The sequence below is a fragment of the Sinocyclocheilus anshuiensis genome, unplaced genomic scaffold, assembly GCF_001515605.1.
Source record: "Sinocyclocheilus anshuiensis isolate Anshui unplaced genomic scaffold, SAMN03320099.WGS_v1.1 scaffold1097, whole genome shotgun sequence".
Lineage (NCBI taxonomy): Eukaryota > Metazoa > Chordata > Actinopteri > Cypriniformes > Cyprinidae > Sinocyclocheilus > Sinocyclocheilus anshuiensis.
This window is the reverse complement of record NW_015555843.1, coordinates 393,135-411,237: the sequence shown is the minus strand read 5'-3', so window position 1 is coordinate 411,237 and position 18,103 is coordinate 393,135. Positions and strand designations below refer to the sequence as shown.

General features: G+C 35.7%; 3 protein-coding genes across 4 annotated transcripts in view; all 3 read right to left on the bottom strand.

Moving 5' to 3' along the window:
• LOC107675532 (pleckstrin-2-like) overlaps positions 1 to 1,443 on the bottom strand; it is a 5,041-nt gene extending 3,598 nt beyond the window's left edge. The window contains exons 1-2 of the mRNA XM_016469922.1: positions 1,319 to 1,443; positions 1,061 to 1,225 (exon numbers count right to left, since the gene is read on the bottom strand). Coding sequence (XP_016325408.1) covers positions 1,061 to 1,225; positions 1,319 to 1,375 — 222 coding nt within the window. The 5' untranslated portion in view covers positions 1,376 to 1,443. The remainder of the gene's footprint in view (positions 1 to 1,060; positions 1,226 to 1,318) is intronic.
• Positions 1,444 to 4,213: 2,770 nt separating this feature from the next.
• On the bottom strand, positions 4,214 to 9,344 carry LOC107675517 (tandem C2 domains nuclear protein-like). The gene is made up of 8 exons (XM_016469905.1): positions 9,277 to 9,344; positions 8,940 to 9,134; positions 8,640 to 8,810; positions 8,266 to 8,339; positions 7,206 to 7,281; positions 6,094 to 6,200; positions 5,463 to 5,579; positions 4,214 to 4,489 (listed from the first exon to the last, which is right to left on the bottom strand). The coding sequence occupies exons 1-8, from the start codon at positions 9,341 to 9,343 to the stop codon at positions 4,214 to 4,216; spliced, it is 1,083 nt and encodes a 360-aa protein (XP_016325391.1). The 5' UTR covers position 9,344.
• A 1,556-nt stretch (positions 9,345 to 10,900) lies between these two features.
• LOC107675578 (fibulin-5-like) overlaps positions 10,901 to 18,103 on the bottom strand; it is a 14,318-nt gene continuing 7,115 nt past the window's right edge. For both annotated transcript variants that reach the window (XM_016469986.1, XM_016469987.1), the window contains 7 exons: positions 15,358 to 15,480; positions 14,385 to 14,498; positions 14,187 to 14,303; positions 13,887 to 14,009; positions 13,181 to 13,307; positions 12,871 to 13,066; positions 10,901 to 11,784 (listed from right to left, as the gene is read on the bottom strand). In XM_016469986.1, coding sequence (XP_016325472.1) covers positions 11,623 to 11,784; positions 12,871 to 13,066; positions 13,181 to 13,307; positions 13,887 to 14,009; positions 14,187 to 14,303; positions 14,385 to 14,498; positions 15,358 to 15,480 — 962 coding nt within the window. In that variant the 3' untranslated portion in view covers positions 10,901 to 11,622. The remainder of the gene's footprint in view (positions 11,785 to 12,870; positions 13,067 to 13,180; positions 13,308 to 13,886; positions 14,010 to 14,186; positions 14,304 to 14,384; positions 14,499 to 15,357; positions 15,481 to 18,103) is intronic.

Genomic DNA, 18,103 nt, shown 5'->3' with positions numbered 1-18,103 from the left:
GTGAACAATTTTGAATCGTTGTGTGTAAACGATGACAACTGTGCTTTAGTTGTGTTTAACTTTTGCCGCTTGTGTTTAGCATTTTGCAGCGCAAATGCATCACAGTGTGATAAGCCAAGAGAATGTGTTTAGAGTTTTGCAAAAAGAGTGCATGAGATTTGCAAATAGAGCCTAACTGCCTGAACGTGTTTAAGGTTTAGCAGAAAGAGTGCTTTATTCAACAAATTGGTTTAAGCTAATGAGAATTTGGTTCAGAGATTGAGGTTTAGTGTCTTAGCAATTCAGAAAAACTGTAAGTGATAAGCACAACACAGCACTGTTTTTTTTTTTTATTATTTAAATGAAACTGGCACAAACATGAATTAACATGCTACATAAAACTCCATCACTCTGGTTTTGATTACTGCTGTTACACAATTTGGAATATAAATCAAATACATCTCAAAGATTTACTGGGGGAAATAAAGCTGTTACTGACATGCTAGCGCATGTTAGCACTGCAAGACAAAATAATGAAATGTTAATTCATATAAAGCATAACCTGAGGCTGCGAACATTTACAGCTCTTCTGAGACACTGTTTGGTTCAGTGTTCAGGGTGTAATCTGAACTAAACCACTGATGAGCCACTTCTCACAACTAGCTGTAGACTAAATAACCAACTGACCTTACAATATCTTGAGACATCCTCTCAAGTGAGGACTATAAAACTAAAACGGCACTATAAATTTATATGAATAATATATAAAGTATTTACAATAAATAAAAATTAAAGCCATTACCATTAAACAATAACCATTACCATTAAAAATTAACTGCTTTAAAACCTAATTTGTGGTATGTACTTATAGAATAAACTGAGTATGACATTACTAACTTTGTTATGTCGACTTACCGCCCTTGATCTAAACAGAACGCGCGCGTATACCACCGTATTGTTGCTATGGTTACTTACCTCATAAGTGAACTGTACTTTTATGTTCGCGAGTGTCTATTTAGTGCATGTAGCTTTTGTGGCTACGAAATTTTGTTGGAAATATATAACATCAAACACCACTTACCGGTCTGTTTTCGTACTCCAGGTAAGGACATGTGATTTTGGAGTTGCTCAACAGTATGGTCCCTCGATGGCAGGAATTCCGTTTGCTGCCCTCATATTTATAATACAGAAGTCTGTCAGGTTTAAGTACAAACCAACGAGCTTTCCAATTTTGAACAACATGGCCCTACAAATGAACGTCGTGCGTTAATAATACAATAACAATTATGAATTCATTTGTCAGTATGGGTATGGATAAAAAAAAAGTTCAGTCTCTTACCCTTTTCACCAGAAACCCCTCTTTAAGAACGCTGTTATTTTCTGACTCAGTGCCCATGTTAAGCCCACTTCACCAGTCTAGCTGTAGTCTCGATAAGCAGGTGAGCGCTTCATGAGGTGTTTTATAGCTTGCTGCCTTGTACTGTGAGTCATTGCGCGCACCTCCTATCGGCGCCCCCGGGTTTTAGGGCACACAATCAACACTGAGCAAGAAAACTCGTAAAGTTTCATTAAACTAGAATCAAACAAATGTGATTCTATTAAATCTAAAACAATGAACACAGCTCTCCGTTGGGAACTTCCTGAAGGGGGCTGCTTTCATGAGTCACCAAGACGCAGTCAGACTGAGTCATTGATCTAGTTCAGGTGAGATTCAGAAATTCACTGACCGGATGTTTGTTTGTTGCTATGGCAATGCAGCTCATGGAAATAGCGTTTTGAAAGTCATGTACAAATTTTATTTCACTGGTCAAAACTGTAAGCAATAACCGTAACAGTACAACAACTAACATTAAGACGCTATTGTAGGTTACATTATATAATGTTTAATGTTTAGATTAAATTCAGATCATTAGAAATGTTATTAATTTAATTTATGTAGCCTACATGGAGGAGACCAAGGTTAGTTTTTTTTTTTTTTTGTAATTGTCAGCATAGCTGTTATCGTACAGCCTAGTTCTGAATGTTTCATCAGAATATCACAGAATTCTGAATGTTACTGTTAATGTAAACAAGTCTGTATACAGACTGTTAGGAAAAGTAGACCAAAACTACAAATCAGACGCACACACGAATTTTGACATAAAACTGGAATTTGCCAACAGGCATGAATAGAGACTATGCTGAGACATTCTTACACAATCTATGTGTGGATCATAAGCTCAGAAATTAGCGGCCATGTTCCTACATGAACTGTGTACAGGTGGTAAACTACAGCGGGAACACGGCCAAACCGCAGTTACCAAAAAAAAAAAAAAAAAACATTGTTCATTCCCTTCTGTAGTGCACTAGATGGTGCTCTCGCGCAGCAATTGAGTATTTGGGAACAGACGACTCAAAACTGATTCTGTGAAATATTTGCACAGCTTACTTTTGTTTTCTGTTGTTTTGGGGTAAAACGATGCCGCTCCATAACATAAACCAGATCCATTAAAAATCCCCTGACTGCAGTTCATGTTTCATATGCTTGTAACTCTTAATGAAAGTTTGAAAACATAGGTCAGGTGGGGGAAGGTGTAGGTGGTGTGGTGATGCAGATAAGTCAATTCTTAGTTTGAAGAAGTTTGTGAGGATTTCAGATCCTGGACTCAAAGCTAAAATCCCGGACCTGCTGATCCACTTTTAATTGAAACACACAGGACAAAGGTACACAGGCCCCATGGTCACAGCTGTTTGTGTTTGTGTATGTGTATGTGTGTGTGCGCGCGTGAGAGAGAAACATTCCTGCCATGTTAACTTTAATGATTACCATATCGACTTTTTTCCTATCATTTCTTAATTTTATTATTTATTTTTTGTCACTTGATACTTGACTTTTGCAGGGGGGGTTCTTTCTTTCTTTTATCATTTTATATATGGACCATTTTTTTGTATTTGATTGTACGGTTGCTATGGATATGACATTAGACAAATACTTTCACACACAAAGAGCAGCTGTTTTACTGGGATTTGCTGCAGGTGGGGGCGTGTCATCAGAAATAACCATTAACACTGTTCAAACAGTTATCCCGAAAGATATGACGTAAATTAAATCACACCCGGATGTAGAAGTACCTTTGACAGGCTTTTGAAGGAGCAGCACAGTCAGAGGGCTCAAGGAACACAAACATTCAGACCCACACAAACATTCTTTGTCTGTTTATAGTGTTTCCTCTGGGTTCGGAGAATGGTAGTAATAAATGACCTGTTATCAAGCCATAGTACAGTTGTCAAATCATATAAAACATAAATGAAATTGTCTTTTATGAACCTACACTCACACAAAATCTCATTAAAAGCATTTCTATGATCAAAAATACAGTAAAAACAGTAATATTCTGAAATATTATTATAATTTGACATAACTGTTTTCTATTTTAATATATTTTAAAATTTAATGTTTTTTTCCTGTGATGGTAAAGCCATTACTCCAGTCTTCAGTGTCATATGATCCTTCAGAAATCATTCTAACATGACAATTTGGTGTTCAAGAAACATTTCTTATTTTTATCAATGTTGAAAACAGACATCCTTCATTTTTCTGTGGAAACTATTAAACATTTTTCAGGATTCTTTAATGAATAGAAAGTTAAAACAAGGTAAACAACATTTATTAATTAATTACAAATGATTAATTGAAATCTTTCGTAACATTATATTATTATATGAGCTTCAGACAGATCAGTATTTTAAGGGTCAAGTTAATTCCTTCAAGAAGCGTTTTCAGCCGTATTGAAATGGCTGGTTTCAGTATATTGATTTCTTCCTCTCTCTCTGTCTGTCTGTTTCAGCCCTAGTGACCTAAATATCACAGGAGAGACCTGAGCAGAACTAGTGCAGCTGTGTAATTTGTGATGCAAGTAAAATATGTGGTCCAGTGGGTAATTGCAGGTGGAAGTTTAAATGTTTTTTTTTTTTTTTTAATAACCTTATTGTCAAAACCAGGAAGGATCTGGAGAGGGAGAGACAGTTGGGATTAGATATGCAGTCACAAAGGGATACAACAGGTGAGGACTCACATGTGTTTTAGAGTGAGGCTTGAACTCCAGCCAGTGCTTTGTTTCCTGTGGTCCAAGGGTTCGCAGAGATAAAGGGTGCAAGGGGGGCCTTTTACCCCACACACGGGGTAAAAGGCACATGGTATTGATACAAATACTTCAGCTAAAATGTTTTTTTTTTTTTTTTAATAACCTTATTGTCAAAACCAGGAAGGATCTGGAGAGGGAGAGACAGTTGGGATTAGATATGCAGTCACAAAGGGATACAACAGGTGAGGACTCACATGTGTTTTAGAGTGAGGCTTGAACTCCAGCCAGTGCTTTGTTTCCTGTGGTCCAAGGGTTCGCAGAGATAATACACACTCTCCCAGCGTACGCCTACGTGGTGCGTGAGCCTGCAGGCACAGCACCAGTGCAGATCTGCGTATCTGCTCTAAGTTCAGAGTGAACACAAATGTCTCCATGAAGACAGTGTCCTGAAAGCGAGACAGAGTGAGACAATATACTAAGAGGGATAACTAGTAACAAACTTAATCTGCAAAGAAAAGCAAAACAAACCAATACTGCAAGCTCTACACATGCTTTTACGTATATGAGGAAGTATGATTTTTATGCAACTTTGGTTGTGTTGGACATTTTTCAGTCCGGCTGGAACGGTCATTATTCAAGAAACACATGAGGGACTGAATGGAGGGCTGAATAAGTCATCACAATCAATTTGAATGATGACAGAACAACCATTCTAAATAAGCTTTTCTTGTTATATTGATCACCAAGGTCTATGATTCCAGGAAAATGTTATTTCCATTCATCGTAATGGGAAAAACTGTGATATATGGTTCATATGTTTGGGTTTGTTAAGATTTTTAAAAATGTTTTTGAAAGAAGACTCTTAAGCTCATCAAGCCTGCATTTATTTGACTAGAGATACAGCAAAAATGTTACATTTATATACAGTATATATATATATATATATATATATAATGTTTAACAATGTTAAAAACAGTGGAAACTGTGATACATTTTTTTCAGGATTCTATGATTACTAAAAGATTCAAAACATTTATTTGAAACTGAAATCTTTTGTAACATAAATTTCTTTACTGAAACTTTTGATAAATTTATCAGCATCCTAATCCTGATAAATTTATTAGCATCCAGCATCCATCTAAATAAAAGTATTAATTTCTTTCAAACTAAAATCTTAATGACCCCAAACTTTTAAATAGTAGTGTATGTTGCTTGCAAAATATTTTATTTCCTCAGAATACATGGCTAATTTTAAATGGCTGCCAAAGTAGAAAGGCAACTTTCAGAAGCAGATGGTGTAATTCTGGTATCTACCAGCAGTGGATAATGCTAATCATTTTAACCCCTTGATATTAACAATGATGAAGCTTGAATTGAATCTTGGGCATTGTAGTTTTATGATGGCTGGATTTCACTCACTGCTGATGCTTCCTTGACGGTGCTCTTAAATCGCACTGGCTTGGTCATGGTGATGACCCCTTTGACCCCAATCTTCTGCACCTCCACCCCGTCAGTATACACACTCAAATCTGTACACTAAAAGAGAGGAAGTAGCAAAAAGAGAGATAAAATGAGAAACAGTGAGAAAAGACAAAAGCAACATGTCCTGTTTATGAGCTTTTACAACCACTAAAACCACTGTATGTCAACAAAGGGCATTTTCTCAGAGGAGGAAGGGCCTTGTTTATATTAGAAAATAATTGACAGAAATAAAACAAAAATATTATGAAATATGAGATCAGACAGTCTGTTAATATTATAAACAACTCTGAGATACAACCGCATCTGGTCATATCCGAACATATAGTAAATAATGTCAATATAAATTAGCATTAAATTAACAATAATATATTATGTGTATATTATGTGTAAAATAAAGAGGCAAAGACAGACAGATATACACATATTTCAATTATTTGAAAAAGAGAGATTAAAAATAGCTGGTTGGAAATGCGAACATTTGTTAAAGGTCTCTCAGAGCAACACAGAGGCTCCATTCATCTGGACTCTAGATGGGACACAATGGTCTGTTGTAGAGATGAAATCATACCTTCACTAAGGTGATCCACACCTGCTCCACTGCCTCTTCATACTTCAGGTGCACACACACTTTTCCTGGCTCACAATCTCGCTCATCGCCAGACAGTGTGATGGACTCTACGCACACATCCACGCAAACACATATAAATGTTTTATATATAATATTCTGTTTAATATTTAATATTCAGCTTAAGTGCTGTTGTTAAGAAAGAAAAAGAGGGACAAACCAAATCTGTAATCCAACTGTTTGCTCAGTGTTAATTAAAAACACATTCAATTAAATTAGAAAAATGCAAAATAGAAGCATTTCTCTAGTGGTCTCAGATGTTTGAACTCCACCTTATAAAACATACTGGTAGACAGAAAATGAAATATACTGATTTATATTTTCAGTGTATTGTTTGTGTTATGTAAAGATCCTCTCTACATTCTGAGAGTTATCTGAGGACTTGTGTACTGGACCTCAGGGAAAACATTTGGAAGTAATTACTGTCTGCTCTTTACGATTTCACAATCTGCAATGATCTGAGTCTGTCCTGTGTGTGTGTTTTGCTCAGTGTTAATTAAAAACACATTCAATTAAATTAGAAAAATGCAAAATAGAAGCATTTCTCTAGTGGTCTCAGATGTTTGAACTCCACCTTATAAAACATACTGGTAGACAGAAAATGAAATATACTGATTTATATTTTCAGTGTATTGTTTGTGTTATGTAAAGATCCTCTCTACATTCTGAGAGTTATCTGAGGACTTGTGTACTGGACCTCAGGGAAAACATTTGAAAGTAATTACTGTCTGCTCTTTATGATTTCACAATCTGCAATGATCTGAGTCTGTCCTGTGTGTGTGTGTGCGCGCAAGTTTGTTTGAGAGTCTGTGTTTAAGTGTGTACAGGGTGAAGAGAGGGGGTTAAGATTGCTGGGAAATAAACGGTCCAAAAAGACCCCTGAAAAAAATTAAATAAAATAAGGAAAACCAAACAAATGAAACTGTAGTGGAAATTCCAGGTAACACTGGAGCGGAACCCTTTCCAGAAAGTTCTATTGGAAGGGAACTTTGAGGGTTCTTTTGGAATGCGCTTGCCTGCGGATACGATTTCAGTGTTCCATCATGAATGGTTACCTAGACTACGGCTGCTCCCAAAGGATTCCTGAATGGAGGATGTGCTGCTCTGGACACTGGATACAGAATCATACCGCTTGGAGGAACGAGAGGAATAAATGTTACTGAACAACACCACTGCTAATCATTAAACAGTAAAGAATTAATGTATATACACCACACTTCAATAAGGAATTTAATCTGATCTTGATTGAAACAAGACCACAAACTTTTTATTTAACTTGAAAAATAAAATAAAATAAAATAAAAAACCTCACCAAATTGAACAGCACCATAAACAATTTGCAATTCATAGACTTCCCAATAGTGATGATGATTTCTGACATACTAACAGTGCATGGAAGTAGTATGATAACTAAAGTTATTAATTATTAACGAAGATAAATATTAATTGAGATAAATATGAATTATTCCCGTAACAAAGGCAATATTATTAATATTTTATTAATATATCTTATTAATATATTATTCATATATCTTGCCTTCATTTTCAAAGTTGATGACCGAGCTACTCTTGAAGTGCAGTTTGCTCTGAAAAAGTATAGTGTTTATATAAATAATGATAAATAAAAATCATAATGTTGACTAATTATTATATTCCTCTATGATATACACTACCGCAATCACAATCGTTAGGACTTTTTAAAGAAATGAAAACAATTAATACAAAGAAATTAATCAAAATGTTGAACTTTCTATTCATAAAAAATCCTTAAAAAAACGGTATCATGTTTACACAAATATATTAAGCAACGCAATCATATTCACTATTGTTAATAAGAAAAGTTTCTTGAGCACCAAATTAACATATTAGAATGATTTTTGAAGGGTCATTTGACACTGAAGACTGGAATAATGACAGCAGGAAATGCCATCACAGGGATATATTACATTTCTTTATATACATCATATAATAATAGCTTACATGTGAACAGGTGTATGGGATCTCAGCAGTATGTGAATGATGTAGTTTTAATCACGATGAAGTTTTATGGATTGGGTTGTTGTGTGTGTGTGTGTGTGTGTGTGTGTGTGTGTGTGCATTTCTGTGTGAACTCACCTGTACGTGGCCCTGAGTGTTTGACAGATCATACATGGAAAGACTGAGTCTCTGTTTGTCACTGTGTTCCAAACCTGTGAAACAAACAGACATAAATAATTTAATTGATTTTACTCTTAGAAAGAAAACAACTATGTAAAGCATTCAAATGATCTGAATGTGGCCTCTCAACAATATGATCTGGGACATTGTCAGTGCAAATTTGCCATGAACAATTGGGGATTTAAGAGCAGGAATAAAACAGAAGGATTATGCACAGGTGGTTAGGAATGTAAATATTTGAGGTTACATGCTGAGAAGTTACGTACTGAGTGATGCTATGAGGAAGTGAAATTGCACTCTTTAAGGTAATAAAAGGTCTAAAGGTGTCTCACCTGTGCCAGGACTGCTGTTGGGTCTGATTTTCAGAGTGGGGCGTCTCAGTGAGCCTGGTGACACGTAGCTGATCATATGACTGCTGTTTAAGGTCAAATCAGGGTCATACATCATTTGACCGGCTCCTGCGAGTTCTGCCTTCCTTTCTGCATAAGTGGTCCTTGTGGCACCTAAAACCCATCGTATCAAACTTGTACTTAAATATGTACTTAAACAAATAGAATTGAATAAAAATAACATACAAATTTTACTTTTTAATTAAATTTAACTAAATAAATAACTATAGTCATATTGCTTACTCTGTTGCCCAATGTTGTAGCCAGAGTACTGTGCTCCTCTCGGCTGGATATAGGAAGGTTTGAAGTTTGGGACAACGAATGGAACCTCCCGGCCATCCGGAGGCAGTTTAGACAGCAGATAATCCTCTGATACTCCAACATTCCTCTTCACATTAGACTCAGCAGTTAATTTACCAGGAGGTCGAACCTTAATCACTATAAAACATTTAAATGTATACAAATACATCTTTTCTGATTCATATATGAGGTTATATTTATATAGGCTACAGTATATGTGTGTACGCATAATGAAAACAACAATAATGAGGAGGTAAAAGGGAGAGAGAGAGAGACTTACTCTGAATCTCTGGCTCGTTCTTCTTGGACATAAATGTCCTGCAGCAGTCTTTGATACATTCTGTCATGTTGATGATCTTTACAAAAATCACAAACCAATCACATAAAAAGACTGAAAATAAGATATTTATATGAATTAACATGAAACTGTACTACAGTGGACAGAATTCTATCTTTTCTAGTCACAAACATTCCCAACACAATGTCAATATCATCACGTCAGCTTATGCTTTGTGTGTAATTTTGTGGTGGAAATAAATACATTTTTGAGAGAAAAAAATGGCAACATTGGTTGCTGTAGTGGAAATGAGGCCACAACTAAGGCACTTTCAAAATGACTGAAAATATGAGCTAAATAATTTTCACACAATAAATGTCACTAAATAATTTATTTCACTTTAGATTATCATCGTTTTAATCATGTAATAATTCTGTTTTATAATGAATTTTCGTGGTAAGATTGAAAGTTGTGTCTGGGATAACGGTAAAACATTACAATCTACACATCAAAGACATCTGAAAATTAGCAAAAATAAATGGTAAAGGCATTTAACAACAGGGAAAAAAAGCTGAGGCATAAAAGTGCCCGCGGTAGCCCAAAGTTGCAGAAATACATATAAGCTAAATAGGATATATAATACGGTTATAATTATTTCAACAATTATGATTAACCGCTTTTTTTTTATTTTTTTACAAAGAACATCATGTTTGTGAATAAGGTTGTAAGTACCTGTGCTGCTGTCCGCGAGGAGCTGAAATCTCTGAGCTCGCGAGTGCAGCAGGTGCGTCTGAAGCCCCCAGTGAGCAGCAAAACTTCTGCCTACGGTTGGGTCCTAGTGTCCACCGGTCCCTAATAACGCTGCTGAGGACAAATACCACTCTTTTGATCACTGTCTCGAACGAAATTTTCACTCCTACTCGTAAGATTGAAAGTTGTGTCTGGGATAACGGTAAAACATTACAATCTACACATCAAAGACATCTGAAAATTAGCAAAAATAAATGGTAAAGGCATTTAACAACAGGGAAAAAAAGCTGAGGCATAAAAGTGCCCGCGGTAGCCCAAAGTTGCAGAAATACATATAAGCTAAATAGGATATATAATACGGTTATAATTATTTCAACAATTATGATTAACCGCTTTTTTTTTATTTTTTTACAAAGAACATCATGTTTGTGAATAAGGTTGTAAGTACCTGTGCTGCTGTCCGCGAGGAGCTGAAATCTCTGAGCTCGCGAGTGCAGCAGGTGCGTCTGAAGCCCCCAGTGAGCAGCAAAACTTCTGCCTACGGTTGGGTCCTAGTGTCCGCCGGTCCCTAATAACGCTGCTGAGGACAAATACCACTCTTTTGATCACTGTGTCTCGAACGAAATTTTCACTCCTACTCAGTCAGTCACACGCATAATATGTATATTAATTCCTCAAATCTTTACACATTCAAAACCCTGTTGTTATTGACCCCTTGATAACTACTATGTAGGCCTACATCAAAATTCAGGTCCTTATTATAATAATCGTCTCATTTTATTAAACACCTTATTGTTAATTATAATCACTAATGCCCAACTTTCTAGACATGAGACTAAATTTGCTAAAAGTAAACACAAACCAACAAAAGTTCAGGTCATCAAATTTGTGTTTATTGATTGACCAGGCTCTTTACCTGTCAAATAAAAACAGATACACAGAGGAAATTCTGCACAGATGCAATAAGAAATTCTGAGCCAAAACAGACTTTTTTTTTTTAAAGATTTCCCTGGAAAATGGGTGCTGGAGGTGCGCTGCAGACTCCTGTCAAAGTTATGTAGAACATTTTAAAAAACGTGATTTTGTAGCATGTGCAAGCCTGGCAGCTCTCTCACTGCTTGGGGTCATAAAAGGTCAAGAACAAATGAAAGCGGCATTCAAATACTCACATTCACAGTGAGAACATGTGACACAGGTGCCACTAAAAGTAGAAAAACAAATCCAGCTTCACAAAAATACAAGACACTTCAGGATCTGCAATTGTGGCAAGAAAAATCACATTGGGAAATGTAAAACAAACAAGAAAAACACAACATAAATATTCTTCTTTTTTGTACGGGTACATGCGTGTGACTGCAGATGACAATGACAGCCAGGCAGCCTAATCAAAAATCTTTATTACGAAATGTCAAACATTAGCACAAGCTCTGCCCACTAGAGAGCAGATAGAGTGGGTGATGACCACACGAGAGTCCAGATCCACAGAACAAACAAAATGAAGAAATGCAGCTGCCTGACGGGTAATGCAGTAACAGGAAGTCCAAGATAGAGGTATGGGGCCATGAAGAGGTGAGAGGTCAGAGCTTCATTTGTAAAGCCTCAGAATGGATGTTCAGAGACAAATATTGTGAGGCGGATGATTGAACTGCCTCGGAAGTTTATGACGTTGTTAACGGTAACCATCTCTAGATCTAGAACGATGGTCTTTGGTCCTTTAATGGGCCGAGCCAGAACCAAAGTTGCACTGATATTACTGGTTTGCTGTGGAAAAAAAATTGAAAGAATGTTTTCATATTTTATTAATTAATTCTGAGTTACTCTTTCTCTTCAGAGTTGAAACACTGCTTTCACACACTTGGGCAAATTATATGAAAACAAACTCTTGCAACAATTTCAAATGGTATTTGATTAGCTAAGGGACTCCTAGGACCACTAGAGATGTTGTGGTTTGGCTTCAGAGTAATTTTGAAGGAAAGTCTCACAGAAATCCTACAGCTCCCTCTAGTGGTCACCTTTATATATAAACTAACATTCAAAAGCATCCTGTCTGTAAGATGTTTTAATTGTTTTTGAAATAAGTCTCTAATAGTCACCATGGCTGCATTTAGTTGATGAAAAATACAGTAACATTGTAAAATATTCTTAACATTTTAAATAAGTGTTCTATTTGAATATATTTTAATTTGATTAGCTAAGGGACTCCTAGGACCCATAAAGATTTTGTGGTTTGGCTCCAGTCATTTTACCAAGCTCACAGAAATCCTACAGCTCCCTCTAGTGGTCACCTTTATATATAAACTAACATTCAAAAGCATCCTGTCTGTAAGATGTTTTAATTGTTTTTGAAAGAAGTCTCTAATAGTCACCATGGCTGCATTTAGTTGATGAAAAATACAGTAACATTGTAAAATATTCTTAAAATTTTAAATAAGTGTTCTATTTGAATATATTTTATTCTTGTGATGGCAAAGCTGAATTTTCAGCAGCCATTACTTCAGTCTTCAGTGTCACATGATCCTTCAGAAATCATTCTAATATGCTGATTTGGTGCTCAAGAAACATTTCTTCTTATTATCAATTTGGTGCTCAAGAAACATTTCTTATTATCTCAATCAAAACAGTTGTGCTTGGAAAGCGTGAATTTTGTCAGGATTCTTTGATGAATAGCAAGTTCAAAATATTTTGTAACATTATAAATGCCTTTACTGTCACTTCTGATCAAACGGTTGCATCCTTGCTGGATAGAAGTGTTAATTTCTTTTTAAAAAATTGTTGACCCTAAACTTTTGAACAGTAATGTAAGTGTTTTACAACAGGCATCAGTTATACAAAGAGAAGCACATTTACCCGCATGTAAAACTCTCGCCCCTCGTTGCCAGACTTGATCTGAAAGATGTAAAATGCTCCAGGGTAACGAGTGGTGGCCTGCATTTGAAATATATCGGCAGGAACACTGCGGCCAGAAGACAAATCCATATGCCTGTACAAGACAGTAAAGGGTCTTTCCCAACATGCGGGATTCTCCGCAGAACACATGCACTGACTGAGAGAGAAAGAGAGAAATATATTCAGAACACGCTGCAACTGCAACAAAAAGCAGTAAGTCAAATTACTGACTAAAGCAAACGTTTTCTTTTGCCAACATTCATGAACTCACTTGTCACTGAGCTCTATGTAAGGTGGTACACATCTAAGAGGGCCCAGACATGTGTAACCTCCCTGGAAATTGAAACACACTTGTGCTGTTGTACAGGTGTTGTTACCAGACTCACATTCATTGAGGTCTTGAAAATCAAACACACAACAGACAGAAGTAGGGTTATCATCATCATCATGATTCATGATCATTAACAGCAACAATAACAACAACATCAATGTAAAGGGAGCTAAATGGTGCAGCAGATGTGAAATATTCTTGTTTTTAAGGTCCGAAAATTCTGCAAATGGCTAATGCCAATAGCAAAAATAAATATTTGGCTCGCTATGAAACTGCATTTTTCTTGATTTTATTAAAAAAAGTATATTACTATACTCATAATGCATATTATGCATACCGAAGGAAAACAATGCAAATCATTGCTATAGCATCACAAAACACAAAAAAAACACAAAAATATTTGTCTCTCTGTAAAACTGCACTTGTCACAAAAATGTGAAACATAATTTTGTTTTAGTGGTTTAAATTGAGAAATATTCCACATTTGTGTCACAACAAGGAGAAATGCACCTAGAAGGTGGAAAGAACATTTAGAAAAATATAAATGATTCAACAAAATCACATTGAAAGAAGCACATAAACCTTCACAGCTCCTTCACATAAACCTGTGATACCTTCACAGCTCCTTCACATAAACCTGTGATACCTTCACAGCTCCTTCCATCTTCATACACGTAATATCCAGGCGGACACACGCAGGAGAATGATCCTGGTGTGTTCACACACGTGTGCTGACAAAGGAAGTCTGAGAAACTGCACTCATCCAGATCTGAGAATGGGTAGTGATAAAGACAGACACATTACACACTATCAATGCACGCAGTCACACATAAAAATTCAGGCAACAAACATCTTAAACCTCTCTAAAACCTCTAAATTGGGACCTTCCTGTTCTCAGCCCCCTATCTTTCTCTATTCTAAGCATCTCTTCTCCTCCCCTGATTACCATTGCAGGTGGTCCCATCAGAGGCGAGCTCGAAGCCCTCGTCACAGGTACACATGAATGAGCCGTATGTGTTCAAACAGCCGTGAGAGCATGGGTTTGTCTCACACTCATCCACATCTGGCGAGAGTGGAAAAGGAAGAAAATTTTCAGTGATCAACAATGATCAAACGAATATGATATTCCTGTGTATATGTGCACCTTGGCATGTCCTGCTATCTGCATTAAGGAATCCAGGGCTACAGGAGCAGGAATATGAGCCAGGGACGTTAGCGCACAGCTGCTGGCAGTAACCATAGCGACACTCATCAATGTCTAAAGAAAGGTGAGTTAGAGAGCACTAAATATGCAAACAGTAGTCACAGCTGAATTAAGACATTGTTTAGTGTCAAATAAGATTGATTATTGATTATTATTTCAGCATTTAAACATCAAACAAACAAAACTAGATTACTGCATAATTTAACTGTAAAAACAACTGAATTGTCATAATTTAACTGTTAAAAAAACAGTAACTGGACTTTAATTTACACTACTGTTCAAAGTTTTAGGGTTGATAGGAATTTTAATGTTTTTGAAAGAAATGTCTTATGCTCACCACTGCTGCATTTATTTGATCAAAAATACAGTAAAAGCAGTAATATTGTGAAATATTATTAAACTTTAAAAGAAATGTTTTCTATTTTAATATACTTTTAAATGTAATTTATTCCTGTGATGCAAAGCTGAATTTTCAGCAGCCATTACTCCAGTCTTCAGTGTCACATGATCCTTCAGAAATCATTCTAATATACTGATTTGGTGCTCAAGAAACAATTCTTATTATTATTAATGTTGAAAACAGTTGTGCTGCGTAATATTTTTGTAGAAACTATGATGCATTTTTTTTTAGGATTCTGTGAGGGACATGAAAGATCAAAAGAACAACATTCATTTGAAATAGAAATCTTTTGTAACCTTACTGTCACCTTTGATTAATTTAATGCATCCTTGCTGAATAAAAATATTAATTTATTTTACAAAAGTCTTACTCACCCCAAAGTTTTGAACAGAAGTGTACTTTAACACTAACATAACGACAACTGGTTTATTAAAGGATTTACTATGTACATGTTGTGTCACTTGGCATATCCGTGTAGACATCACAAATTAAAGCATACAGTAAAAATCTTACCTTGGCACTGTCCACCCACCAGCCAGAAGCCCTCAGTACATGAGCAGGTATATCCACCAGCTGTATTTATACACACCTGAGTTGGGTTACATTGGTGCGACTCTGTCTCACATTCATCAACATCTAAAAAAAGGAAAGAAAGCCACAGTCAGCTCCTACTTGTGCTTTTCCCACCACTGTCCACTTTAGAAACTCACCTGAAACGATTCACACAAAAATATATGGGAATATACTGCCAAATATAATGTGATATATTCAGCGGTCGAATTGTAAAATTAAAAGCTAATTTTACGTAATGATTACAAAATGTGTCTAATTTTTATTTAATGAAAAATTAGCCTTATTAAATGAACTATTATTTATAAGCTTTTTTTCCCTTCTTGGGCCTGAAATGGAGGAATTTTGGTCAATATTGATAATTAAACAATATTTTGCTAAATGTGCTGAAACCTTGGCTGGTTTACGCCTGTCATGGATAAATAATGATGACAATAAAACCACCAGTAGGTGGCAGCAAGCCCCTGTTTTGATAAATGATTTATTGAATCGTTCAAAACGGCTGATTCAATTAGAAACGAAACAAGCCTGCGTCCCAATGTGCATACTATCCATCCTAAATTCTATGTGATATTAGTAATTTTCAATACTATTTAGGGCAGATAGGCTGGATAGTGTGCAAATTCGGACGCAGGGAAAGTGTCCATCTGAATGGACGGTTGAATCACTGGCTCACTTGATTCGTTTAAAAACTGATTCATTCAAGGAATGAAACACCGTGTTAATATGCAATGTTGTATAAAATTAATAGCACATTTGTGCTCGCGCATATAGGCCTACTGATATTCAGAAAAGTACATTGCTTGTGCAATGAATATAAAAATATAAAAACTCATACATGGGTATTTTTTCTTTAATTGCTTGAATTATAAGGTTATTTTACCTGTATTCTAATAGGCCTCATCGCGCAGTGAATGCTTTTGGACTCTCAAGACGTGTTTTTGTTTAGTTTTTGCAAGGTCGATGACTCGATAATGTCAGCTCTCCTATCATCTCGCAATCCCTCGCAGTTACACATACAGCACAATAACATTGTAAGGGGAATGTTTTTAAATTCTAATGAAGGAAAAATCATACCTTTTCTGTTGTCTTCTTTTTAAAGAAATTCAAAAGTTGCGCTTGAACCATTTTGCGCGAAAAATGACGAAAACTTGCTTCCGCTTGTGCACAGCAGTTCTGATTGGCCAATCGCCATTATTCGTGAATTATCGTAAGTAGATAATTTTAACATTTCCTTTGCATGATAAGTTTTACATAATACACATTATTAATCCAAAGGGGATGGTAAGGAGGGATGGTGGTTTTACTGAGGGGATGCTCCCAACCAGGGGGATGCCATCCCCCCTCAATTCGAGCCCTGGATATATTACATAATACATGTCCATCTGAACCAGTGCTTATATTTTTCAGTATATTGCAATATATGCATTGACCATATACATATAAACATATTTAGAAATGAAGACAAAAAATAGCATTACATGTAATATTCATAAGGTTTTATCCTTCATTGTGTACATATATTGCACATACATGTTCCAATATAAATGTGAATGTATGTACACACATATATACACATTCACAGAATGAGGTACAGCGGACTTCTAGTTCACAGCATGCTTTGCTTCTGACTGTTAAAGGAGAATAAATCTTAAAATTAAGCTGTTATTTCATGTGGTTTGCTAAATATTAATATTGGGGGAGATCTGTTAGTGTTTAATGTTGTATTATTTTGGAATTTGAAAGGGTTTCTAGTATGTCTGAGTTTTTGGGGTTACCACTGTTCTGAAGAGTAGAGCCCGTGGTTAGGCTGACAACTGGATGAATACCAATAAGGCTATATATTACTTTATTTAAAATGTAATGGCTGTGTATGCTGATAGTCTCTTTGCTAACTACTTTAGTACATGCAGGTATACTTGTGCTGTTGTTAACCAGCTATATATGAAAATATAAAACATGTTATGTAAATAATTATAAAACATAATATATAATATATGTCTATATATGTGCATACTGTATACTGCATGAGTAAATATATGTGCGATATATTTAAACACATGCAGTACCATATCTTATCACATGTATATCTGTATGTTATGAAGTGTTTTAATATACAATTAAATACATTGTCACATATTTTTCAATATATGAACGCGGCAATTCCTTGTGTATTATTCAATATATTGTAATATATTAACACAATATTTTATTCTGTATATTTTCAATATACCGTTAAATCATTTAATATATTGATCATTCATATATAAGGAAATATATTTCCTTTGCATAAGGGCATCTTGGTGTATGTAACTTCATAAGAATGAAATGTTTCATTATTATCAGAATACTTCTACAGAATGCTTAATCTGTCCCACTGATAGCTTGCCCTCTGTGGACAGATGTTCTTTACTTTAGCTTAGCAGGTCTGTTACAACTCGACTCCATCCCTGACCTCATAAATCTTACCTTACTATCACATCTTAAACAAACAGCTAGTCTTACACAACACATTTCCAAAACTGGGATTCATATCTCTCTGTTCCATTCTCGCACACACATTATCAGCACAATTCCTTATGAGGGCATCGTATGCCTTAAATACCCGTAAAAGCACCCTTGGTTCTCAGACCATGAAGTCAGATGTTTTACAAGTAAGCAAACATTACTATGAAAGTGATGAGGGTGT